This window comes from Ylistrum balloti, unplaced genomic scaffold, assembly GCF_031769215.1.
Source record: "Ylistrum balloti isolate Yb309-2 unplaced genomic scaffold, AGI_CSIRO_Ybal_v1 Utg370298, whole genome shotgun sequence".
NCBI lineage: Eukaryota > Metazoa > Mollusca > Bivalvia > Pectinida > Pectinidae > Ylistrum > Ylistrum balloti.
The window spans coordinates 262,478-289,673 of NW_026782224.1; the positions used below are offsets into that span (position 1 = coordinate 262,478).

A 27,196-nucleotide genomic window follows, 5' to 3' on the forward strand; every position below is an offset into this window, starting at 1 on the left:
ATGGCTGCTCGCATTCACCGCCTCGGGAAATTAAGCGGCTTGCTTCGCCCTTCATCGCCTGTGATATCGTACTATGTTCCATTTAACCGTAGATACTGTAAAGGATTAAATGGAAGTACTGTCCGAATAGGATGCTCGTCGGGATTCTGGGGTGATACGGCAGTTTCTGGTAACTGTCTTTTCTACCGGCTAAACTAACCGGCTACCTGCCCTGGGACTAGCTTGCCTAACTTCTGTTCAAAGTCCAGTCCAATGAAATTTACGTGACAACTCCAGTTATGGAGTACATACAATTTAAACACACGCACAAACTTGTCATTTTAACAAGGAATTGTTATTGATATTTCATTTCTTATTTAATATCGGTATTTAGTCCGAGTGACAAAAATTAAGACCACAGATAGATATCACATGCATGTACTCCGACCATCCTAAATATACATGTATGATGTGTAAACTATAATATGACAAGTTGATAAATTTTAAAGGAATTTTAATAACCGAAGCTGTACACACGCTTGAATTAAATAATTTGGGGAAATAGTGAGGGGCTGCATGATACTGAGGCAATACTGATATTAGGACACCAAACTCTAAAGTATAACAAAAAAGATAAATCCTCACTTCCTCCTTCCTAAACAAATGATTTCAATCTCTAGGTCTCCTGAGATACTGTATAACAATCATATTAAACTACAACACAACTGGCATTGATATCAAGTCCATTACAACAGTGTTCAGGCTAACTCCTCTTGAAACATGTATATATCGTCAATAAGTTTTTTTTTGTATACAGAGGATGCACTGTTCATTTATATTGGATGCAGACAGTTGTTGAAAATTACCATATTTATCCAGGAATAAGGCCATGTCTGATGGAAAGCCAACCAACATCTTGTGTAGTTCTAATTTATTTCCATTGTTGTAAAAATAATGCAGAATTAAATATTAGAATTTCATTATCAATTATTTTCATTAAACAACTTTTAGCATCTTTGATTTCCTACGAAAATTTCCCATATGATTATGAAAGCAATTGTCATCAAAAGAACACAGTAAAATGAAATTTATTTAAGAAAATGCTTTTTTTACAAAACATTTATGTTGAAATATCTAAAAAAAAATGCTCTCTATACAAAAGTGAAAAAAAAAAAAATTATCTCTTAAATTTGTATTTTGACAATTTTCTTAATCTTTGCTTCTAAAATTAAAGAAAAAATAATCATAATTCAATGAATATTATACATTAGTGCAAAATAGCAAAATAGATGATTCCATTTTGACTGGAGAGGTTGTCAAACTTGACATTTACCAAAGTGTAAACATCAATTTTATTTGGTAAGGTCAAATTTGTAATACACACTGGAAATGTAATCATATCAAATTAACTCATTTCTTATTTTATATTTTTAGCCCCACAGTTAATTTATGGAGGTAAAATTGACTACTTAGTGTCGGATTACTTGTCAGAAATCACAATGTCGCTAATGACTGCAGCAAAAACGAAAAATCCTGTAAGTAATAATTACTTCCTCAATTGTATCTGTATTATAACTTTTTGTATTGTGACTGTTTTAGGCCTAATTCAGATAAAGATAATATCACTTGTTATTTTCCTCATAACACTATGCCCACCTCTAGATACAATTCAAGATGATAACTGTATAATAACTTCCTGTATTGTGACTGTATTATAATTTCCTGTATTGTAACTGTATAATAACTTCCTGTATTGTAACTGTATAATAACTTCCCGTATTGTGACTGTATAATAACTTCCTGTTTTGTGACTGTATTATAATTTCCTGTATTGTAACTGTATAATAACTTCCTGTTTTGTGACTGTATTATAACTTCCTGTTTTGTGACTGTATTATAACTTCCTGTATTGTGACTGTATTATAACTCCCTGTTTTGTGACTGTATTATAACTTCCTGTTTTGTGACTGTATTATAACTTCCTGTATTGTAACTGTATTATAATTTCCTGTATTGTAACTGTATAATAACTTCCTGTTTTGTGACTGTATAATAACTTCCCGTATTGTAACTGTATAATAACTTCCTGTTTTGTGACTGTATTATAACTTCCTGTTTTGTGACTGTATTATAACTTCCTGTATTGTGACTGTATTATAACTCCCTGTTTTGTGACTGTATTATAACTTCCTGTTTTGTGACTGTATTATAACTTCCTGTATTGTAACTGTATTATAATTTCCTGTATTGTAACTGTATAATAACTTCCTGTTTTGTGACTGTATAATAACTTCCCGTATTGTGACTGTATTATAACTTCCTGTTTTGTGACTGTATTATAACTTCCTGTTTTGTGACTGTATTATAACTTCCTGTATTTTAACTGTGTTATAATATCCTGTTTTGTGACTGTATTGTAACTTCCTGTTTTGTGACTGTATAATAACTTCCTGTATTGTGACTGTATTATAACTTCCTGTTTTGTGACTGTATTATAACTTCTTGTATTGTAACTGTGTTATAATATCCTGTTTTGTGACTGTATTTTAACTTCCTGTTTTATTTAACTGTTCTAGGTTCTGAAGTTAATATCACTTATTATTTCCCTCACAAAACTATACCCACCTTTGAGATACGAGTCAAGATGATCAAAAAGGTTTTGTAACTGCAATCAGACATTGCCATGATATCTTTGTACCTTTCGATCACATGGTGAATAAATACAGAAACATTTTCTGGCTTCTCAAATAACTGTTTGGTATTCATTTGCTGACAAAAACTAGGGGACAAGGGGGGTGTGAGGAAAAGAGTGCCATATTTATCAGTATCACTCCGTAAAGTACCCGTTGCTTTGGTAACAGATTTATTTATCAAATCAAAACTGAAGCTTAAAGAAAAATATTATTAAAGAAACATGGACTCAATGCATAACAAAGTATAAATTTTGTTACAGGAAATGGGCTATGCCCCTGATTTTGTCTTGGCATCGACAGCACCATACGTTAAAGAAATCAAAAAGAGAGGTAGGTTGATGAACTACTTTTTTTAACTGGTTGATATTTGAGATATTTAGAGCCCCACTTTGAGAGGTGGATGCCCTGTAGTGATCAGTTTATCCAACCATTTTTGTTTTCTGCATAATAATTGGTGTATATGTTGTTAGATCCTCACTGAATCTGGTCAGTGGCTTTATATTCATAAGACGTCACAGTGAAATCCATCAATATTTGTAAGAGTTATGGGACTTTGAATGACAAAAACTTACTGTTTTATTGCTTTCGTTATGATAACTTGTGTATCCCGATGTTCTCCAAATTTGGTATATGGTTTAATATGTTATTACTTGCCGCAAACTGCATATCTACAGTTGGGTTATCATTTTAATTGGTATGTGGGTTTATGTACACAAGCCTTCACATGGATTTGATAACCATTGGAATATGTTCATTTCAACAAGAGTTATGGGACTTTGGATGTTAAAAAATTTGGCAAATTTATGCCATTCTGCACAACAACTTTCAAGGTTGAATTAGGATATTCACGAAATTTATGTGTTTTCTGTTATACACGATACCTGGGTTCTGCTCCAACCCACCATAGTGGTTCCCATACTGATCGTGTTTGGGTATGAGACATTGATCACTCCCAAGTCATCCAAATGTGGACACATTATAGCGATCATAAACAGATATTTGTGGGCTGTATGGACAAGATATGAATGCAATAATGCATTACCACAATCTGAACATCAGACTTCTACCTTGTATGTATTGAGAAATATTGTACTGTTGATATGATAACGGAAATTATCAATTTTACTTGATTGTATATTGCACCCATCTTATTGAAACTTTACAATAAACCATAAACATAGTTCATTTATGTGCGTAAAAAAATTTTCAAGATATTATGAAAAGAGTCATTTCTGTTGATATGAAATTCAACTTTATTGAAGATCTTGGAGTTTAAGCCTACAAGATAATTATTTCAAAAACAATATACAAGCATAGGTGGAACATTCTGTTTTATAGCTTATAGGCAGGGTCTTTCCTCGACATTGTTCTAATTAAGGAAATGTATATCAAATTTTTGTGAGGCCAAGTTTGGAGACAGTAACCCTCATTCCCATGTGAGTTTTATGAATATATATACATTTTACTTCAAGGTATTCGTGTGATCAGTAATGCAGGAGGTACCAACCCTGAGGCTTGTGCTGTTGCCCTTCGTGATATCTGTCAGAAGGCCTCGGTGGATCTCAACATCGCCGTTGTCACTGGTGACAACTTGATGCCAAAGGTACCATTGGATTTATCATCTGTGTGCTGAATAAGTTAAAAACACAAAGGACAAAAAGGACATTTTCAATTTGTAAAATGGTTGTTGACTGTGAACTAGGACTACTAATAATTTGTTGGACTGTCCTCTTACTAATCTTATCATGAAGTTTGAACATTTCATGACCAATATCTGCATGTATATTGTTTTTACTGTAAAATATGTCCTGATTATTGACACTTTGCAATAAGAATATCTTGAAGAGAAAGTTTAAGGATTTGCAGATAAAGGATGAATTTAGTACAAAAAACATGATATGGGCAACAGTATCCAGTGATACTATGGAGCTAGCACACTAACCTCAATCTTTCCTGTATTAAAGAATTACATTATACTTTCAGTTTTGTCTTGTTAGTAAAATTTTCTTTGTTCATATGTCATGCTAAAGTTTCTGTGAAAATTGACATGGAATTATTTCATTTCAAAGCATGTTTATCTTGTTCAGACTCACAATAAGGGGATTTTATACCCTCTTGTACAAATATTGGGGAACTCTGATGTATTTTTTAGAAGGAATCTTGTATAGTTAATAAGTACTTCCTGACTTGATTTTCATGTAATACTTTATCAATGGATGACACATTAGATGTATATCAAGTTTAAATGTTTTACTTTCTAAAGTGCTCAGAGATCAATGAACAAGGTTACAAGGAGATGTTTTCTGGCTGCAAGTTTCCGAGTACTGTCAACAGCATGAACGCATATCTTGGGTAAGGTTTAGACCTAGCACGGTCAACAGCATGAACACATATCTCAGGTAAAGTTTAGACCTAGCACAGTCAACAGCATGAACACATATCTCAGGTAAGGTTTAGACCTAGCACAGTCAACAGCATGAACGCATATCTTGGGTAAGGTTTAGACCGAGCACAGTCAACAGCATGAACACATATCTCAGGTAAGGTTTAGACCTAGCACAGTCAACAGCATGAACACATATCTTGGGTAAGGTTTAGACCGAGCACAGTCAACAGCATGAACACATATCTCAGGTAAGGTTTAGACCTAGCACAGTCAACAGCATGAACACATATCTTGGGTAAGGTTTAGACCGAGCACAGTCAACAGCATGAACACATATCTTGGGTAAGGTTTAGTCTTAGCACAGTCAACAGCATGAACACATATCTCAGGTAAGGTTTAGACCTAGCACAGTCAACAGCATGAACACATATCTTGGGTAAGGTTTAGACCGAGCACAGTCAACAGCATGAACACATATCTCAGGTAAGGTTTAGACCTAGCACAGTCAACAGCATGAACACATATCTCAGGTAAGGTTTAGTCCTAGCACAGTCAACAGCATGAACACATATCTCAGGTAAGGTTTAGTCCTAGCACAGTCAACAGCATGAACACATATCTCAGGTAAGGTTTAGTCCTAGCACAGTCAACAGCATGAACACATATCTCAGGTAAGGTTTAGTCCTAGCACAGTCAACAGCATGAACACATATCTCAGGTAAGGTTTAGACCGAGTACTGTCAACAGCATGAACACATATCTCAGGTAAGGTTTAGTCTTAGCACAGTCAACAGCATGAACGCATATCTTGGGTAAGGTTTAGTCTTAGCACAGTCAACAGCATGAACGCATATCTCAGGTAAGGTTTAGTCTTAGCACAGTCAACAGCATGAACGCATATCTCAGGTAAGGTTTAGACCGAGCACAGTCAACAGCATGAACACATATCTCAGGTAAGGTTTAGACCTAGCACAGTCAACAGCATGAACACATATCTCAGGTAAGGTTTAGACCTAGCACAGTCAACAGCATGAACACATATCTCAGGTAAGGTTTAGTCCTAGCACAGTTAAACAGCATGAATGCATATCTCAGGTAAGGTTTAGACCTAGCACAGTCAACAGCATGAATGCATATCTTGGGTAAACTTTTGTATATGGCTTCAAGAAAATGTAAATTTTTCATTAAAATTGATTTTTTTGATGAAAATAACTTTCACACAACTCTTCTGTGTAGGTAGAATTCACACATGCACAAGGTAGACACAACTGTTGTATGAGGTTGTATAATCTTTACATCCTTTTATGCTGCTCTTTATGTGAGAATGTGTGAAAAGCATTTTCAAAATTCACTATCTTTTAAAAGTCACCATCGACCCAGAAATCTGTTCAGTATGACCAGTTTGTGGTGTAAAATTTTCATTTTTCCTTAACTTTACCTGCAATTACATTTATTTTGTGTCTGTTTGCAGTGCTGGGCCGATAGCGCGTGCCCTTGACCTTGGTGCGGATATCGTAATTACAGGAAGATGTACAGACAGTGCCCTTGTTTTAGCTCCCCTTCTCCATAAGGTGATGTGCTTGACAATTCAAATCTCTAGTGGAGAGATTTGAATTGTCAAAATAAGTGAATTTTCTTTTCAATGGAGACATTTACACACTTCTCCAGGGAAAGCATGATAATGATGATTTTTTTTTTTTTTGTTTCATCAAATAAGAGATGGACCAATTTAAATTATACGATTGAATTCCATTCTAAAGTTAATGTACGATTTTCTGATATCACAAATGGTAACTAATGTAAACAGAAATTTTATTTTGCTTTGTAAATTTTAATCCTGTTTCATTAGTAAAACATGAAGATGCCCAACTTTAACATTATGGAAGTTAATGTAATGGCTTAAAAGATATCATAAGGATTCTGTTTCAAGGAGAAAGTTGGAATATATCAGTTTTTATTTCATTTCTCATCTACAGGATGCTGAACCCTAAAATGTTTTTTGTTTTGCTTTTTTGTTTTAGTTTCAGTGGAAAATGGATGAATTTGATAAACTTGCAGCTGGCAGGTAAGAACATTGTCACGTGTAACAAATCATTTGTCATATTTGAAATTCATTGTTAAGTGACTGAATAGCTGAATTAGCCAAGTGAGCAATGCAGGTCATTGGGCCTTTTATTCTTACATGCTGGAGTAAGTTTTGATCTGATTAATCTGTCTTTACAGCCTGGCTGGACATTTGATAGAATGTGGTGCCCAGGTGACAGGAGGTATCTTCACAGATTGGCACAAGGTGGAAAACTGGTATGCTTATATCTGTAATCTTGATCTTGTTTATGAGTGTTAAAATCTCTCAACAGATTTGGTTTATATTTACCCTGTAGTGTCCTAACATAAGTCCTACACCTAATCATATAGACATGGTCAAGGTTCAAGGTGCAAGGGTCTCATTTTGACAACTTCTGCAAATTTGTCTTAAACCAATATTAAACATGCATATGGGGGCAGTCATGTGTGACATACATTTACTGGTGTTCAAGGTTAGAATGATGCCCGAAGACCAAAGGTTTGATTTCATGTTTGTTGTTGTATTGTTGAATTAGCTTAGGACTTTCTAAATGTTATGGAAGTCTGCTATATAACACACTGTTCCAAACTGTAAATAGTGTTGAAAATAACTGCTGGAAGATTTTTTGCTTACTTCCTTTAATTTGATAGTCAAATATTACCGATACAATGAGACAGAATTTCTGTGTTATCACATATTCAAGCAAATAAACAAATATCCTTTGGTCTTTAAAATTAAAAAAAAAAAATCAATTTGAAAAGTTAAAAAACAACTACTGTTCAATAATTAATTTCAATGAAGGATTTATTTTTGTTGATTATGTGGGTACTCAAACTGTTTAAATGCTGCTAAAATTTATCATTTATTAACTGTATTTACCTACAGAACCAAGTGGCTATCCAATAATATTTATTTTGAAAAGCATAAAAATTGAGCTCCATGAAATAATTGGATTTTACACTATTTCTTAACAAAACATTTGAGACTGTAAACATTAGGTAGCATATCACTGTGGCTGAAACAAGACAGTTATAAAATATCTGTGTAGGAATCAGTGGATAAAATAATTAATTGTGATGATATGGTATACTAGTTATTGCTCCATATGTAGAGTTGTCTCCCTTATTGTTCCGCATTAATTGTCTGACATTATTACATGAATAACCTATAAGATCAAATTGATAAAAAAGTAACATATTTATACCCTGTACACAAATCTGTTAACTAAGGGATAACATTGGATTTCCGATTGTGGAATGTGACGCTGATGGAGGGATCATCGTCACCAAGCCTGCTGGTACAGGTGGTCTAGTATCTACAGCAACAGTATCAGAACAATTACTGTACGAGATTGCAGACCCAGCTCACTACTTCCTGCCTGATGTGGTGTGTGACTTTACGGGTGTCAACCTTACTGATCTAGGTAAAAATGTTAAATCATGCGTAAGTTATAGCATTTTGTACTTACAGTAGATAAATGCTATATATATGTACTTTCTGCTAGTCTCTTCATATTCTAGAAGTAATGGGAACCAGCATTTCATGAAATTTCTCTGAGCTTCTTGAAATCTGTTTTCTTTTGTTTCTTTCTGTAGAAAGTTTTTGTATACTTGTGTGGCAGATATGAATCAATAATTTTTGGACATTTGTATAAAGAATATGTTGATATCTTTCCAGGCGAAAACAAAGTATTGGTGGAAGGAGCCAAGGGGAGACCACCCACTTCAGATTACAAAGTAAATATCTATCTCATCTTGTAATTGTAACAAATGTTATACATACATATATAAAATGTTAAAACCTTCTGCAATAATTACAAAAAAGAGAGTTGAATATCAGATAATTTTTAACATAAAAACAAAATGCCTTTCAAATTTTATTACTATGATGTATTAGATGATAAGATGTGCATGGTCGGCTTTGTTTATCAGATTTGACATGTCTAAGTCAGTATGGTTTTTAGATTAGGTGTGTATTACCTATTTATATGGGTACAGTTGTACTAATTCAGTATGTTGAAATGATAAGGTGTGTTTGACCTACCTAAATATGCTCAAGTATTCTAAATCAGTCTGTTTTTATGGTGAGTACAGCTGTACTTTATCAATATATTTTAATGATTATAGGTATGTGCAACCTACCTAGATGGGTACAGGTGTACCGCTGTGGCAGGTGTTGGTGGACCAAACAGTAAGGCCAAGGCAGAGAAAACAGCTGAGGCTATCATTAAGAGGTAATAACACATGGCTACTTAAAACAGGAAACTTCTGTAAGAGTATATGACTTATTTTCAAAGGTGCTCATTTGTCCATTGATTATGTGGATTGATCATAGTAAACTTACTGTTCATTAAATATCTAGTAACATTGTCCCTGAATCATTTGAACCTATTTAGTCCTGGAGTTGTCAGGTGTTAACTAATAATGAAGACAGTAAAATGATATATATCATAAACAACCTGAACTAGCTAACCGTTCATAGTTAACAAAATTCCATTGAATTAACAATACCAATCGTGATCATGTTATATGTGTACATTTAGCATTTGAAACCATTATCTTATATATGTTTAAACATAACAAAGCAGACATTGTGATGCATTTTACAGCATACATAACAAAGTGGACATCTCTATGTCCAGCCAATTTTCCTGAGTATAACCTTAATGTCTGAACAGGTTCACAATAATTATAATAATGCAGATCTTGTTTACACACCTGTTTACACACATGGTCCCAAAGTCACGTGGTGTTTTCAAAACTGCGGTACACCGATGATCAGCACACAATGTTTATCCACTGAAAACAATTGTTTCTGATAATTACCGATTGATTACACGCCAGGATATATAAAAATTTGTGGTTTGATATTAATGAACTGTTGTAAACAGGTTATAAAAACACAGGACACCACTTGAAAAAAAAAGTTCTTTTATTCTTGTCATTAGTGTTAATTCCTGTGAACATAGCCTTAATACAAACAGAAAAAAATTCAGATGGAAGTAAAAAGAAAATTCTAACGTTTTTAATGAAATAAAACATGGACGAATTTATTCACGAAACTGTCTAATTTGTAGAAACAACGAAAATTGAACCCAACGAAAATAAATGAATCCACAGTATAAACAACCTGAACTAGCTAACCATTCATAGTTAACAAAACTCCACTGGGCTAACAATACCAATCATGATCATTTTATATGTGTACATTTAGCATTTGAAACCATTTCTTTTGAAGTGTTTGACGCCTGGTCCAAAGCAGACATATTGGCATTTTACAGCATACATAACAAAGTATCCATCTCTATGTCCAGCCAATTTTCCTGAGTATAACCTTAATGTCAGGAATTCTGAAATATTATATAGTGCAGTAAGGATTTAACAAGTTTTTGGGTCAAAGTCACTTCAAAAATGGAATAGCAGATATCAGAGATATCGCCCCTCAGACCATGTGTCATAACTATTAACTTCATTCCAGAAAAAATTTAATATGAATGACAGGACCTCAATGCTCTGACTATACTTAATTATTCTGTAGTTATTCTTGTGATGTTTCATTCAGCTAGTGAAATGAGAAAGATGCTTCATTTATTTACAGATGTAAAAAGATATTTGCACAAATGAAACTGGATGATTTCACGAACGTTGAGATGGAAGTTTTAGGATCAGAACAAATGTATGGTCCAAATTCAAGGATTCCCCAGGTAAAACATGATATTTATTGTCAATACAGGTGTGCTCATGTTATATAGAGAGTTATAAATGTACCCTCTATATAGACATTGTCAATACAGGTGTATTCATGTTATATAGACAGTTATAAATGTACCCTCTATATAGACATTATCAATACAGTTGTGTTCATGTTATATAGAGAGTTATAAATGTACCCTCTATATAGACGTCAATACAGGTGTGTTCATGTTATATAGAGAGTTATAAATGTACCCTCTATATAGACATTATCAATACAGTTGTGTTCATGTTATATAGAGAGTTATAAATGTACCCTCTATATAGACGTTGTCAATACAGGTGTGTTCATGTTATATAGAGAGTTATAAATGTACCCTCTATATAGACGTTGTCAATACAGGTGTGTTCATGTTATATAGAGAGTTATAAATGTACCCTCTATATAGACATTATCAATACAGGTGTGTTTATGTTATATAGAGAGTTATCAATATACCCTCTATATAGACATTGTCAATACTGGTGTGTTCTTGTTATATAGAGAGTTATAAATGTACATTCTATATAGACGTTGTCAATACAGGTGTGTTCATGTTATATAGAGAGTTATCAATGTACCCTCTATATAGACATTGTCAATACTGGTGTGTTCTAGTTATATAGAGAGTTATAAATGTACCCTCTATATAGACATTATCAATACAGTTGTGTTCATGTTATATAGAGAGTTATCAATGTACCCTCTATATAGACATTGTCAATACAGGTGTGTTTATGTTATATAGAGAGTTATCAATGTACCCTCTATATAGACATTATCAATACAGTTGTGTTCATGTTATATAGAGAGTTATCAATGTACCCTCTATATAGACATTGTCAATACAGGTGTGTTTATGTTATATAGAGATATTGATGTACCCTCTATATAGACATTATCAATACAGGTGTGTTCTAGTTATATAGAGTTATAAATGTACCCTCTATATAGACATTGTCAATACAGGTGTGTTCATGTTATATAGATATTGATGTACCCTCTATATAAACGTTGTCAATACAGGTGTGTTTATGTTATATAGAGAGTTATAAATGTACCCTCTATATAGACGTTGGCAGTACAGGTGTGTTCTAGTTATATAGATATTGATGTACCCTCTATATAGACGTTGGCAGTACAGGTGTGTTCTAGTTATATAGATATTGATGTACCCTCTATATAGACGTTGGCAGTACAGGTGTGTTCTAGTTATATAGAGAGTTATAAATGTACCCTCTATATAGCCATTGTCACTATGGATTCATTCTATTTGTTAAGTGATTTCTGTATTATAACTTTTCTATATTTGATTGAATTTCATGGACAAAATATATTGTGAATCCTGTGAATTGTGAAGTGTGATTTACTACCTGTGTTTACATTATCACTGCAGGGCAGTAGAGAATCAGTGATGTGGCTGGCTGTTCACCACCAACAGAAGAAAGCACTACAGATGTTTGCTAGGGAAATAGCTCCAGCTGGGACAGGCATGGGTGAGATAACACATCTGACCACAGAAATCTGATCAGCAGTTTTCAGTGCACTTTACATGTTAGGTCTATCCTCACCAAGTAATATGTCAAATTGCTTGATTGTTGTGCAAAAGGATTTTGAAATTTTTAATAGATAGCCAACCACAAATTTTATAGATGGTTATAAATCTATTTGATATTTTTCTTCTTTATTCACAGCCCCAGGGTTGACGGGAATTGTTGGAGGAAGACCAAGTGTGTAAGTTATTGTTAAAAACTAGGTACTGCAGACTGTCATACGCATATACTGTATACCGTATTTTCCAGCCTATAAGCTGCGACTGTTTTCTTTTTGAGTCAGGGGTGTGGCCTATATGCCAATCAGCTTATATCTTATATGTGAAGGAAACAAAAAAAAATCAGCAGAATTACATGCTGATGAAATTATGAAAATTGTGAAAACACAGTCCTGTTGCTTATACACGGGTACGGTTGATAGGTAGGGAAATGCGATAGTTTGAAATATTTGTGGCACTATACTGTACACTGGGAAATGTTTGCCCCGTTTCATTTTCATTCTTTTTGTCCATGAACATGGAAGCTGCATTTTTTTTACAATAAATAATCATTATATGCAATCCTCAGAGGGTGAAATGAACATGAGGCTAATTATTGTTAATTGGTGTTTGGGCAAAAATAACTTTTGGGTAAAAATATCCCATTACACAGTATTCAGAGTTATTAAAACTGGAACAAAATTGAATACCCAGCAAACATCTTTACAGTGAATAAAAATCTCGGGAAAAGTAAGGTGCATTCTTGGTTATGGTTATATTTGTAGCAGATTCAGAATAGTTTGAAATTAGATACCCAGCAGTAAATTATTATATGAATTTATGGTATGGTGTTTTATTTGTTGGGGAACTCCTGCCACAGTTTTCAACCAATATCTTTCAAACTTAGTAGGCTTAATAACTATGAGATGAAGTTGTGTTTTCCTGAATAGCAGTATAGCTAAACAACAGTACGGTATATAGATACTAAAAGATTAACAAATACAATGTATTACCTCTGACCTATCCCATAGTCACCTGCAAAATAGTAGCCATTCAAGAGTAAACGACAACACTATGATGTGTTTCATGTAATGTAAAGTCTGACTGGTCTCTGTATTAGCTGGTTTTTATTTATCTATTTGCTATGTATCACACATTCTTTGTCTCTTTATCTGTCCTGTCAATGACAAATATTACCTGATATTTATAAACAGGAACTAAACTTAATTGACGCTATCTTTGATTTTATATTTCAGATCCCCAGTACTGAAGCTCTTTTCATATTTGTACCCCAAAGATCAGCTAAAGGTAACATCTTGATTAGTCCCCTGCTGGTGAAATGGGAGGGGACTATAGTGTTTTGTCAATGTTCACCCTTCTGTCTGTCCAGATGGTTTCAAGCTTGAGTAAGGGATGACTGATTAGGTAGAAACTTGTTAGTGTTAGTTCAGTAGGCTGTCCGACCTTCACCAAATTTGATATGTGGGTTTATGTCCATTGCATGGATTTGATGATAATTGGAATCTGTTAATATCTACAAGAGTTATTGGGCTGGGAATGCTGGTACAAAGGATCATGATGATGTTCTTCACAAGTGTTGTTGATTTTGATGCAGATTGGAATATCCTGTATGGCCAGCGTGGCTTCTGATTGGCTGAGACAATTGACTTTTTACTTGGTATAAATAATCCCTATGGAGTCCCAAACAAATATTGTTATATCTCCTGCAGATCAAAACAATGGACACTGTGTCTTCTGATTGACATTTTAAAAATTTTTTCCTACAATTAGAGACTACCGGACGTTACACCTTCATGAGTAGAAAGTTGTTGAAATTTGCCTTGTGCTGGTATAAAATTTTAAGTTATCTCCCCTTAACTGTAGTCTATATTTGGATTTTATAAAATCAGTTGATGAAATCTCTTGTGTATTTAACGGTCATCTGATTGTCCTGTTTCTATGAGGAATTGAATAAGCTATGTTTTATGGTTTTACATGTCAAAATCAGAACACAAAGGCATTGTGATCTATAAAGAGAGCTTCTTCAGAACACAATTGATCAGATTTGTTTTATTTCTCATTAAAGTTGATTGAGCTGAGATCTTCATTCCCTGGTACAAAAAGTGACATTTACAGAGATCAATTGTAGATTAAGTTTGGTGAAATGAGGCCACTAACTGCTTAATAGTAATGTTGTGTGTGTTACTTCATTGTGATATGTGACAAATAATATGGCTTATAACTGATTCATTAATTTTTTCACCTTAGCTTGACATTCACATGAATGGAGAATATGCAGAGACATTCCAACCCCAATCCATCACCACAGCTACCTACAACACTGGCAGCGCTGAACCAGAGACTGCGGAATCCAGTCCCCTCCCTGGAGGCAACTGTACCTACCGACTGAGCGACCTTGCTTACACCAGAAGTGGTGATAAGGGCAACTCGGCCAATGTTGGTGAGAAATATTGTCCCTTTATTGTAAGCAGTGTCATGTTGGTGAGACATTTCATTGGTACTGTTAGTAGTGTTGCAGTGGTGAGACATATATCTCAGTATTGTTAGTAGTGTCATGTTGGTGAGACATATGTCTCTGTATTGTTATCAGTGTCATGTTGGTGAGACATATATCTCAGTATTGTTAGTAGTGTCGTGTTGGTGAGACATATGTCCCTGTATTGTTAGAAGTGTTGTGTTGTTGAGACATATGTCTGTGTATTGTTAGCAGTGTCATGTTGGTGAGACATATGTCTCTGTATTGTTAGTAGTGTCATGTTGGTGAGACATATGTGTCTGTATTGTTACCAGTGTCATGTTGGTGAGACATATGTGTCTGTATTGTTACCAGTGTCATGTTGGTGAGACACATGTTTCTGTATTATTATTCATGTCATGTATAATGCTGGTAGCTTCAGCTGTAACAAATGACAATGGTTTTAAAATTTATGTTTTAGATGAAGAGAGCTGATACATAGTATTTTTTTCCTTGCAGGTGTGGTTGCCAGGCACCCAAGTATTTTACCATACTTACAACAGGCTGTAACTGCCAAGGTCGTAGATGAATATTTCGGTCATCTTTTTATGGACAGGGATGGTCCTCTAAGCTCAAGGGTTCAAAGGTCAGTGAATTTTCAACAATGTTCAATTTTCTTAGATCTCTTACAAATTGCTATACAAAAATTATTTAAATTGGCTTATCTACTCCTCTTCCATTCATCTTCCAAACTAACTCTGGCTGGTCCAACATATGTATGATGTGACCAAGGCATTCTTATTTGTCCTGGTTATTCCTGGTGATGGCACTTCAGTTTACACTCAGGTGCAATCATCAGCAGATAATTTTTTATTTTCAGATAGTGAAACCTCAGCACTTCAAGATGACTTTTAAAGGTCCATCTTCAGTGTCACCAGCTCACCAGATTTTGTCAGATCAACCCGATATTGACCATATCATGACCTGCTAAAATCATTGATAGAATCACCTGATATTTATTTACATTCGATCAGTATTTAAAAAGATCAAAAGCAGTTTCTGGATCTATTTTAATCAAAATAATGTTTATACATAACACAGGACTTATCACCTAATGAAAACAGATGTGATAATAATACAATAATATTTATTATAAGACGTTTTTTTCTTTGAGACCCTTTAAATTGCCCAATGATCCTTGATTTTGAAGGGTTAAGACTAGATATTAGAGGGCTAGAGTTTGACGACACTACTACTATTCCTCTCTACTTAGATTGTAATTCCAGAGTATTCCAGGTGACCTTGACTTTTGACCCAGTGCTGATGTAAAATGTGTGTTTTAGGTATGATGTACCAGGAATTCATGGAATGAACTTTGTGTTACATAACGTGCTGGGTGGTGGTGGCATAGCATCCCTACGCTGTGATCCACAGGTAAGTGGCAAGTTTAGATGTTCTACAAAAGATCAACTCCCTAAGGTCTGTTACTCACCTCCATTTACAAACGTAAGGAGGTTGCTACCATTGGGCAGGATACAACTGTTCAACCTAACACAACATTAAAAACACAAACAAAATGGTGAAAATGTTTATCATAACAATTTGCAGGTCACCCTATGCATGTCTGTAAATGTTGATGTTTTACCGAACACCTGAAGCTAGGGGGATGTATTTTTCATAGAAGTAATGAAACAGTCTTTGGTTTACTTTAATCAATTCATTTTCAAATAAAAATGGGCCAACTTACAAGAACACCTTTCACTGTACTACTGCACAAAAAGTAGTATGTTGTTGTTGTGTACCTTTGTTCAGGGCATCACTGAACAAGGCACCCTCACTTGTCCTGGCAGTTTGACACATTCATTATGACACATCAGGGTTCAAAGTTTCTTGTGTGGTCTATATAAATTACATGTTTACAAGGAACTTGTTTTAATTACTTCATGATCTGTGGCATGGCAGAAAAAAACCCATCACTTCACTTTTTCGCTTCATATTTGTGATTGGAATTTAAAAGTGCATTCTACAATGCTAGCCTTCATTTGAACAAATAAATGAATGGCCACAGACAGCCATATTTGATTTTGAAAAATTGGTGGAATTTTTACCAAATTTCATAATTAGACTCATCTGTGTTAGTTAATTTATATTTTTTCCTGAAATTATTGGTCATGTTTGAGATATACAGGTATAGCAGATTGATTATGAGAAAAACATCCTTACATGTATATATATTTATAAACTACATAACAATTACATTAATAGTAGATGGGGAAAAAGTTATGTACTGATTTCTGAGGTGTGATTGTCATGGTTACCAACACAAAAAATGCTAAAAATGCAAAAAGACTACTAATTCCAACCTAACACTACAACTTTGTAGATATTGTAACAAACTTATTACATTTCAGCAAATTCCAACTCCGAATGCCTTCACAACATGACCATGTGTAAAATTTCACTTCCTGTAAAACTAGTTTTTGATGTGTAGACATAAATTCAAGACTGCCCAAATAGTAATCTCCAACACAATGTAAAAATATTGTTCTGTAAATATGAAACCCCACATTTTCCTCTTCAATGTGACAAGACCAATTTTAGCAAGTATTTATTTTTCAAATTTGATTAAAACAAAAATATCACCCATGGCCACACCGCGAAACTGTCTACAGGTACCTGATATAGAACATTTATTTTTTTAATTTCATTGAAATCCCTCTGAGTGTCTAGAAAATGATAAAAAATTGATATATCTCTATACTCTGTATCTCCAATAGCTACAGAGTAATATGGATTTTCCTGTATGGTGTATTTGGACCTATTCTCTCAAATTAGAAATAAAGGGAGGTTATTCAAAAAATTTAGATCTCAGTAAGCCATAGAATTTCTTGAAAAATGTTGCAATTAAAACTGAATCCAGTAGTTTGTACTTCTGTGAATTTAGATAACTGAAAAGTAGAGATGATTAATTATGACATCATAGTTACTGACGATGTCACAAGTACTAATGACGTCATTTATTGATATTGATGATGTGACCTATGCACTTTGATGTCAAAATGAAGGCTATAAATCCCATAAAAATTCAGGTTAGCGTCTTACAAATTTCTCGGAAGTAATTAACACTGATATGACATCAGATATCCTTAAATGTCATGTGTAGGACATCACAAACATCTATGCTAACTGCCCCACCCTCCTTCAACTCCACTGAGATTATCAGAAATTGTATGGGATTCCAATATTGTTAGAAATTTACTAATTTTTACAGCTGTAACAATGGAAATATCATTCATTGACAATACTGACATGATTGTATGGTCAGTCTATGAGAAGTACACACACATTATTGAGTAAAAGTGATCTAATAAGAAAATATGTGTATATAATATGCCCATGTTGATCCTGGCTAACCCCGAAGGAACTGATAGGGAGGGCCAGAAGGGGTCAAATTGAATCAGATTTCTTCTCAACCTCCAGATATGGTAGAATCAAATACTCTGTATGAATGGAGGCATCTTAAGGTGCTTTAATTACCAAAATGGGTCTCACATTTCTTTTTTTTTTGGGGGGTGGGGTTAACTTTACTGTTATTTTCATTTCTCCACTTTCCCACTGGAAATAACTTTTTAAAAATTATTAGTATAGGACAACAGTTTTGATGGAATGTATGGATTGACACTGGCTTACTATATTCAGTGTCACAATTTCTGTTTTATGATAACTACCCTTAAACCTTCATATTCAATATTGCTTATCTCGGGTGACCGTCAAGGCCGCTAGGCCTCTGTTTCCATAGGAACCACATTTCAGATGTTAACATCATTTTTTCTCTTATTTAGGGAAAAGCAATGGGTCAGATGTTATTAGACCTGGAGATCAAGAATATGCCTGACTTCAGCTCTGTCTGTAGCACCAATTGATATCATAGTTACCTGGAACATGGCACTACATCAGCCTGTGGAGGTCAAACTGACTTTATGGTGCAGAGGACAGGACCGTCAGTATATGTGATGTGATTATCCATAGTCTTAAAATACCTCATTGGTGATACAGAGACCAAGCATTGCAATTGATGTGTTTGAAAGTGATGTTTGTGTCAATTTGTGCCAAATCCAATTTCTGTGTCTGATACATTAGTTCATTGGAGAATTGCTGAGGAAGATATTACTATGCCACCAAAAAGTATCTGTTGCCCGAGAAAATTTAAATTAAAAATTTAAATCCAATTATTGTTTAAAATTATGAGACATTATTCATGTAAGGCATTTAGTAGTACATTCTATTTCATTAATTTTATCATAGAGTGCACGTATAGAAAATACAGCAACTGGTTAATCAGTCAACAGTCATGTTTGTGTTACAAAGTGAAATAGTTGTGATATTTAGTCATGACAATGTGAATATTTGATAATGGTACATGTATCAGTATACTGAACTAGTTTGAGTGCGATACCAACACTTGGAAGAGGGGCTGAATAAAAAACCATTGACTGAATGCTGCTCCTTGAGAAAGGCGTTTAATGTTATAAGAGTCTTGCATTTAATCATCTATAGGCTCTTTATAGATAAAGTAGATAAACTGCTGGTGGAACTTTGTGTGGACAGAATACATCATCTACACAGATAACTTTATATGTCACATTGAAATGACATCATTGTGGATAAGACATTATGAACTATTTTTGCTTTGTATATTAGAATTTGTGTGAAATTTGGATGTGTGATACTTTAACAGTGCTGATAAATGATCCGTTGTCATGGAAACCTGGTTGTTATGGACAATGAAATGTGATTACTGAATTTATGTATGTGAAACAAATACAACATTATATATTTCTACATGTTTTGTAAATTTTATTTATATATTCTGAAGATATTGCATTTCTCTATCTATTCATCGGGAAGAGTTGTCTTTAGTTACATAGATATAAGGACAGAGCAAATGCTGCTGTTACTTCAATAAAGGTTTGGTTGGTTCCTGATATCCCTTGTTTGGGTACCTCTGGGTATGCAGGGTGATATGAATAAAGGGACAAACAAAGAATGGCAATCATTCATAACAAGCATAAGATAAGTTGATTCTTAATTGGTTTGTCATTGGATTTCTTTTAAACAGCAGGCCTCTGTTTTTGTAAAACCCGTAAATATACCAATATCAACTTATCCAAAGCTTGCTGTGATTTATTGCCATTCTTAAGTTTAAGGTTTGACTCTGTAACGATATGAAAGTGACCCAATTCCAAATATTTAGGTCAGATATGTGGACATTCATCCCAATAAATGCACCATCTTGTGTTTCTTGTGATATAACTCATGATGGATGAACAAATGTAAATTATATTTAACCATCCCTATAACTTATACAGGAATATATGATCAAAGATATTTCCTTAGTCAGCTTTGCCTTTCACATCAGTCCATATCGCTTTTTTGACTGGAAAATGCGTGATATAAGCACAACTATGCAGAAAGTATTTCTGAAAAAGAATACTACATCTATAAATTGTGACATCTCAATAACTTTGATTAAACTCATTTCCTTCAAAGTAAGTGTTATATGCAACAAGAGGCCCATTGGGTCTTTATCGCTCACCTGGATCTTTTAGCCTAGCAAAATCTTATCATTTCTACAGGAGGAATAGGATTTTAAAGAATTTGATCTATTTTTCCACTCAGCCTAGGGTACTAAGACCAAGTGTTTACACAAAATTGATTTTTCTTCACCAAAAGATGCTTCAGACCAAATTTTGGCAAAATAAAAAAAAGTTTGCCAGTTGAAAAGTTTACTCAACTGAATAGACTTGACTGACTTTCGCATTGTGTCTCATGGTGACCTGTTTCAATCACTTTTATCCGGTGTGCATCCGTAAACACCCAGATATTGTAGAATCAAATGCTCTGTATGAATGGAAGCATCTGCAGCCACTTTAATTACCAAAATTGGTCTCACATTTCTTTTTAAACTTTCCTGTTATTTTTATAGAAAAATAGCATTTTTGAGCATAATGTTGTTTACTTCCCATTGGATGCCGGCTACAGAACAACGCCTCAGTATTCTCGGCGGAAGCGCGAGCTCTCTACCTCGCCTTTGATTATATTCAAACAAAAAAAGTAATGAGAACTGTTATCTATTCAGACTCTCTTTCTGTTCTAAAAAGTCTTAGCAGCAGAAATATTGAATATTTTCATTCGTAATACATTAATACTATATCATGAACTTGCCTTTAACTTTCGTATTGCTTTTTGCTTGGTTCCTGAGCACATGGGAATACCAGGCAGTGAAAAAGCAGATCGTGCCACAAAGGAAGCTTTATCGCTGCCACCTGTTGTTTTTAAACTTCATTTTACCAATTTTAAACCATTTATTAAACACATTTTAAAAGCTCAGGAGGAATGGAATACATATACCAATAATAAATTGCACTCCGTAAAACCTGTTATCGGTGAATGGTCTCCATGCTCTAGACACAACCACCGAGACGAAGTTGTCTTTCCCCGTTTTCGGATGGGTCATACATACTTTACACATTCATATATGTTGAAAGGCTAAGATAATCCTCGGTGCATAGGATGTGGTGAGTCATTCACCGTTAAACATTTTTTATTGGACTGCATTGACCTGTCTACTCGAGAATGTTTTTATCGTGACATTACATGTCTAAAACCCCTTTTTGAAACTGTTGAGATTTGTAAAATTCTACATTACCTGAAAGATGTTGGTCTATATATATTTTGAGGTACCATTTTAATCTTTTGTGATAGTACACCCATGTAAGATTTTTAGCATTTGTCTTTTACCTTATGGTTTGCTTAATAATATTTCCTTTTGGATCGCTGCATGTTTTACCGGTTAATGGCCTTCATGACCTTTTATGTGTTAAAAGGGCCGTATATCATGATAATAATAATAAGATATTGTAAGAATAATCAGTATAGGAGGATAGTTTTGATGGTATACATGTATTGACATTGGTTAATATATTCAGTGTCCCATTTTCTCTTTGCATGACACTTGAAAGCTACCCTTTAACCTTTATATTCAATATTGCTTATTTCATGTGACCATCAAGGCCACTTGGCCTCTTGTTCATGGAACCTCTATGTTTGTCTGTGTGCTTCTGTCCAAAACACATTGCTTCTTAACTTTGTAACCAGTCAGAGTAAAGAAAAGACATGATGCTCATCATCCAATATTGAATGTATCACATACCATATTTTTACTCTTATTGTACCCTATATGGTGATCTACAGACAGTCGTGTTTGCTCTGTAACTCTGCAGTTTAGTCTTGTCATAATTGCAGTGCCCTTAGAAATGGTTTCATATAGTTTGGTTTGTTTACAGTTCTGCCAGATACTGGGAAAAAGGTCAATATAAGTCATTTTGTTTTATTTGTAGTTTTTCCTTTGACAGACTTAGATTTAGTATAATGCCCAAACTATCAAAATGATAAACTATGCAACTTTTCTGGAACAGAGATGTGTGCAACTGCCAAAAGGTAGTATACCTCTTTAAGCCAAAGTGATGTGTTGTATATACTGTACCTCTTTAAGTAAAGGCGATGGGATGAGAGGCTCCTGAGAACAGCGGTACCAGTTGGCTTGGTCTTTTGATCTAGAACCAATTGAGGATCAACATTATTTTCATAACTTGTGAAAAATCTTTATCTGAAAACCAGTTTGATAATATGATTTATGTTGCAAGCTGTAAATGCTAATTCTTGGTTGAAATGGTGTTGAAAGATCTAAAAAAAAAAATCAGTCTTGACCATTCCTAGCTACATCGTTCAGCCTAGCCTGATTGTGCAGAAATCTGGCTTAGTGTCTGTAGATACATTTAATTATCATCTCAAACAATGGGACTGCAATATTTGACTTCACACATTCTAGTCAAGATCAACCTGTTGAAGTATCCAGTGAACTGAAAATCAAACAAAACTAATTAGGATATTGTCATGTATTGGTGACTGATTGGCACTATGGTTTAAGTAATATTGCAACCTAATTTTGAAATATCGAAATTAGCCAAGCATTTCAGGTGACTCGAAGGGTCAATATGACCTATCGTGCTTCGTCCATCGTCATGTGCTGTCCATAAACTTTTCTTTTCAAGCACTACTCCTGCATAACACAAGGGTGAGCAATTTATTGTTAAATTCAGAAAGCTGATTTAAGTCATGACAAGAGATCCCAGAGGGATCTTGGGGCCCACCATTGTTTGATATTTATTTGCTCTTTAAAAGTTGGATCTTTTCCCTTCTTTTCTCTTCTCTTTTCTGTTTAGCTCTTAATGATAAGACAGTTAAACATTCCTTTGCGGAAATTGTGATGATAATCTTTACCAGCGAAATCCAAAATGGCCACCCGAAGGCCATTTTGTTTCTTCTGATCAGTTCCAAAATCAAGCGGGTAAAAGGAGAGACCAAAGGGAATATAATTATGAAATCTGAGATATATCCATTCAGTACTTATTAAGAAATAGGGATAACAATCTTTACTAAGCGAAATCCAATATGGCTGCCTGTCTACCATTTCGTTTTTTCTGATTAATCCCAAACTCAAACAGGAACAACTGAGACCGAGAGGAATCAATACATGAAATTTGAGAAAGATCTATACAGTATTTCTTAAGAAATAGGGATAACAATCTTTACTTGGCGAAATATTTCGAAGTCAAAATCCAAGAAGGCTGCTAAGGGCCATTTTTTCCTGATCAATCCCAAAATCAAACAGGCACAGCTAAGGATCAAGGGAAACATGCACGTGAAATTTGAGAAAGATCTTTGCATTTTTTCTCAAGAAATAGCGATAACAAGCTTTCAAAGACAAAATCTAAGATGGCTGCCGGTTGGCCATTTTATTTTCCTGATCAGTCCAAAAATTAAATGGGTACAGCTAGGGACCAAGGGGAGTCTACATATAAAATTTAGGAAAGATCCTTCCAGTACGTCTCAAGAAGTAGCGATCACAAACTTCATTGAAAAAATCGAAGGTGGCCGCCTGTCGGCCATTTCGTTTTTCTGATCAGTCCCAAAATTAAATGGACACAACTAGAGACAAGGGGAATCTATATAGGAAATTCGAGTGATGCATCCTGTACTTCCGCAGAAATAGCAATAACAAACTTTCAAAGTCAAAATCCAAGATGGTCTGCAACATCATTAGGATCAGTGAATCATTTCTTCGGTTAGAAAAGTTGATATGACCCCTAGGGTGTGGGGCCCCAAATGGGGAAGGCACTATTTTGCTTCAAAATGCTACACTTCCTCGATTTTTGACTTGATTTCATTCAAATTTTGTCTGAAATATTATGATTGGCAATTGATTCTTTAATTCAAAAAGTTGTTTCGACCACTAAGGACTTAGTGACGTAAGGGCTGGGTTCCTAAAAGAGAAGTAAAACAATTGTTGCCATAAAATATTATTCTTCCCTGATGCTTAAATGGATTTCTTTGATTTTTTTTCTGAAACATCATTAGGGGTAGGCAAATAATAATTAAATCCATTAAGTTCATTTGACCCAAGGGACTTAGAGGCAGGACTCCTGGGTGGATTTCACTCAAATCATTGGGGGAAAGCGATGGGGCCTAAAAGGAGAAGTAAGAAAAGTGACCCGAGATTGTCCTGACCAAGTCTTATGTTTTGGTTTGGTCGTATATTCATCCTATAACTTTCTACTGTGGTCTGTTTGCCGTCGATTGCCAGATGACCATAAGGGACCTTGGTCTTCGTTTTATTCATGTCTTGTTTTCATTCATCCAGAGGGTACGTCGCGGCGACTTGTTTACATGGTTTACTCACATGGCCGAATGGTACTTCAAAAGGGGCTGCTTGTCAGTCAATTTATAACAATTGTGCATTTGTAGGTGGTTATGTTAATGAGGCTGGATATGGTGATGAAGTTATGATGTGATGTTGAAGTTAGCACGATGAGGTTTTGGTGTTGAGGCTATTGTGATGTTTACAATATGGTGATGAAGTTGCGATGAGATAAAGGAGCACAGATATAGTTTGTTGTTCAGGCTGTGGTGATGTTTAGGATGTTGTGATGATGTTGTTAGGTGATGTTGATGTAGCATAGTGACGTTTTTGTGTCGATGTTGTGGTGATGTTTAGCATATGGTGATAAAGTTGTGATGAGTCAAACTTGCACAATGAGTTTTTTGTGTTGAGATGTTGAGGCTATGATGGTGAATTGGTGATAGCAATGTTGAGAACATGGTGACGAAGTTGTGATTAGACAAAGTAGCACAGTGATGTTTTGTGTTGATGTTGTGATGATGTTAAGGATATGATGATCAAGTTGTGGTGAGTTGTTGAAGGTAACAATGTGAGTTGATGATGTTGAGGCTGTTGTTGATGTTGAGGATACGGTGATAAAATTGTGATGTGATATTGAAGTAAGTGCCGTGAAGTTTAGTATTGAGGACACGGTGATCTAAGTTAAGATGAGATAAAGTAGCACTAAGTTTGGGTGTTGAGGCTGTGTTGATGTTGAGGATACGGTGATGAAATTGTAATGTGATACTGTAGTGCTGTGAAAAGCAGTGTTGAAGATATGGTGATGAAGTTGTGATTAGGAGAATTAGCACAGTGAGGTTTCGTTGTTGAGTGTGTTGTTCAGGATATGGTGATGAAATGTGAAGTGATTCTGAAGTTAGCGTAGTGTTGAAGTGCGAGTTGTAGTGCGATGAGATGAATTAGCACTTTGGGGTTTTGGTCTTGAGACTGTGATGGTGTTCAGGATATGGTGATGAAATGTGAAGTGATTCTGAAGTTAGCGTAGTGTTGAAGTGCGAGTTGTAGTGCGATGAGATGAATTAGCACTTTGGGGTTTTGGTCTTGAGACTGTGATGGTGTTCAGGATATGGTGATGAAATGTGAAGTGATTCTGAAGTTAGCGTAGTGTTGAAGTGCGAGTTGTAGTTGCGATGAGATGAATTAGCACTTTGGGGTTTTGGTCTTGAGACTGTGATGGTGTTCAGGATATGGTGATAAACTTGCGATGAGATAAAGAAGCACTGTGTGTGTTTGGTGTTAATGTTGTAGTAATGTTAAGGACATGGTAACGATGTTGTGATATGATGCTGTAGTTGCACTGTTAGGTTTTGGTGTTGAATTTGAAGCATTTTTGTGATTCAAAACATGCGCAAAATTGCTAAAATGAAAATTCTGTTAATTTCTGCAGTTTTTCTGCTATCTTTGGTGTTTTCGTGTTTTATTGTGTTTCTCAAACCCCTGGAAGTACTAATGCGTGATGTTCTGTACACTTAAAATGTTACTAATGCATGATGTTCTGTACACCTTGTGATGTTACTAATACATGATGTTCTGTACACCTTAAAATGTTACTAATGCATGATGTTCTGTACACCTTGTGATGTTACTTCTGTGATGTTCTGTCTATCTTAAAATGTTACTAATGCGTTTTCTACTGTACACCTAACGATGTTAATATTGCGTGATTTCCCGCACACTGTGTGATGTTACTCTAGATCACCTCATTCAGCATTTGTGTTTTCAGGATTTTCGTATAAATTTTCTTTCGTTTTTATTTTGTTATGGTTTCATTGCGTTTGAGTTTTTGTCAGTATTACTACATTCTGTTGTTTCTGTTTATTCGCTAGTGTCCCTCTTGGTGAGGTAACACTTTATTTAATTCCATAATCCAATAAATTTTCCTCGGTAACTTCTAAAAAATTCAGATAAGGAATGTCCCGCTCAAGGACAAACGCTATGCTGTTTTCACATCACGATACTTAAAACATATATATATCGTATAGTAACCGGAAATACAGGATTTAATTTATATCTAATTACGGATAATTGTATTTCCAAAAATATCTAATCAACAACTTTTTGTCATTGCCTTTGATCAATCAGAAATTATCTTTCAGAAAATGTTTCTTTTGTCTTGAATACGTGCTGTTTTCTCCCTTTGTTTGTTATCAGCATAATAAATGTTAAATGTCATCTCTTATTTTTTATAACTTCTAGAGTGTTTAAGATTAACATAGCAGATGTTTATTGTTTGAGTTGTTTCTATGAGGAAGAGTTAATGAAATGATAATAATTGTGAGAAAATTTAATATTAATGTCACGCTATATTAATTTAGGACCTGAAGACACGGTCATTACTACGTCTGCATGTTCTGACATGAAATATATGAAAAAGGAAAAATCGTCAACATCCCTGTTATGTTGTTTTTCTCTTTATATAGATATAATCGACTTTTTATCCTTAAATAAGTAGAACTTTTTCATGTGCGTTGTCGTATTCGATACATACCATTTTTTATTTTCTAATTTACGGCTGAAATCATCAAGCTTTTA

General features: G+C 34.6%; 2 protein-coding genes across 2 annotated transcripts in view; both read left to right on the top strand.

Moving 5' to 3' along the window:
• LOC132553104 (uncharacterized) lies at window positions 1-19,704 on the top strand. The gene is made up of 19 exons (XM_060217315.1): window positions 1-169; window positions 1,414-1,514; window positions 2,933-3,002; window positions 4,145-4,275; window positions 4,936-5,024; window positions 6,530-6,629; window positions 7,080-7,123; window positions 7,282-7,359; window positions 8,353-8,546; window positions 8,801-8,859; window positions 9,250-9,356; window positions 10,721-10,826; window positions 12,252-12,351; window positions 12,550-12,589; window positions 13,643-13,694; window positions 14,655-14,847; window positions 15,382-15,508; window positions 16,206-16,296; window positions 18,705-19,704. The coding sequence occupies exons 1-19, from the start codon at window positions 1-3 to the stop codon at window positions 18,783-18,785; spliced, it is 1,932 nt and encodes a 643-aa protein (XP_060073298.1). The 3' UTR covers window positions 18,786-19,704.
• LOC132553105 (carbohydrate sulfotransferase 11-like) overlaps window positions 18,805-27,196 on the top strand; it is a 14,392-nt gene continuing 6,000 nt past the window's right edge. Inside the window, exon 1 of the mRNA XM_060217317.1 lies at window positions 18,805-18,862. Within this exon, the coding sequence (XP_060073300.1) occupies window positions 18,805-18,862 (58 nt within the window). The remainder of the gene's footprint in view (window positions 18,863-27,196) is intronic.

What these genes read in the sequence shown, in the direction of transcription:
- LOC132553104 (XM_060217315.1), top strand. Translation starts at nt 1, where the DNA reads ATGGCTGCTCGCATTCACCGCCTCGGGAAATTAAGCGGCTTGCTTCGC. An exon ending in AGCATGAACGCATATCTTGG is followed by an intron (nt 5,025 to 6,529) that starts GTAAGGTTTAGA and finishes GTCTGTTTGCAG; the next exon opens with TGCTGGGCCGATAGCGCGTG. An exon ending in TGTCAACCTTACTGATCTAG is followed by an intron (nt 8,547 to 8,800) that starts GTAAAAATGTTA and finishes ATATCTTTCCAG; the next exon opens with GCGAAAACAAAGTATTGGTG.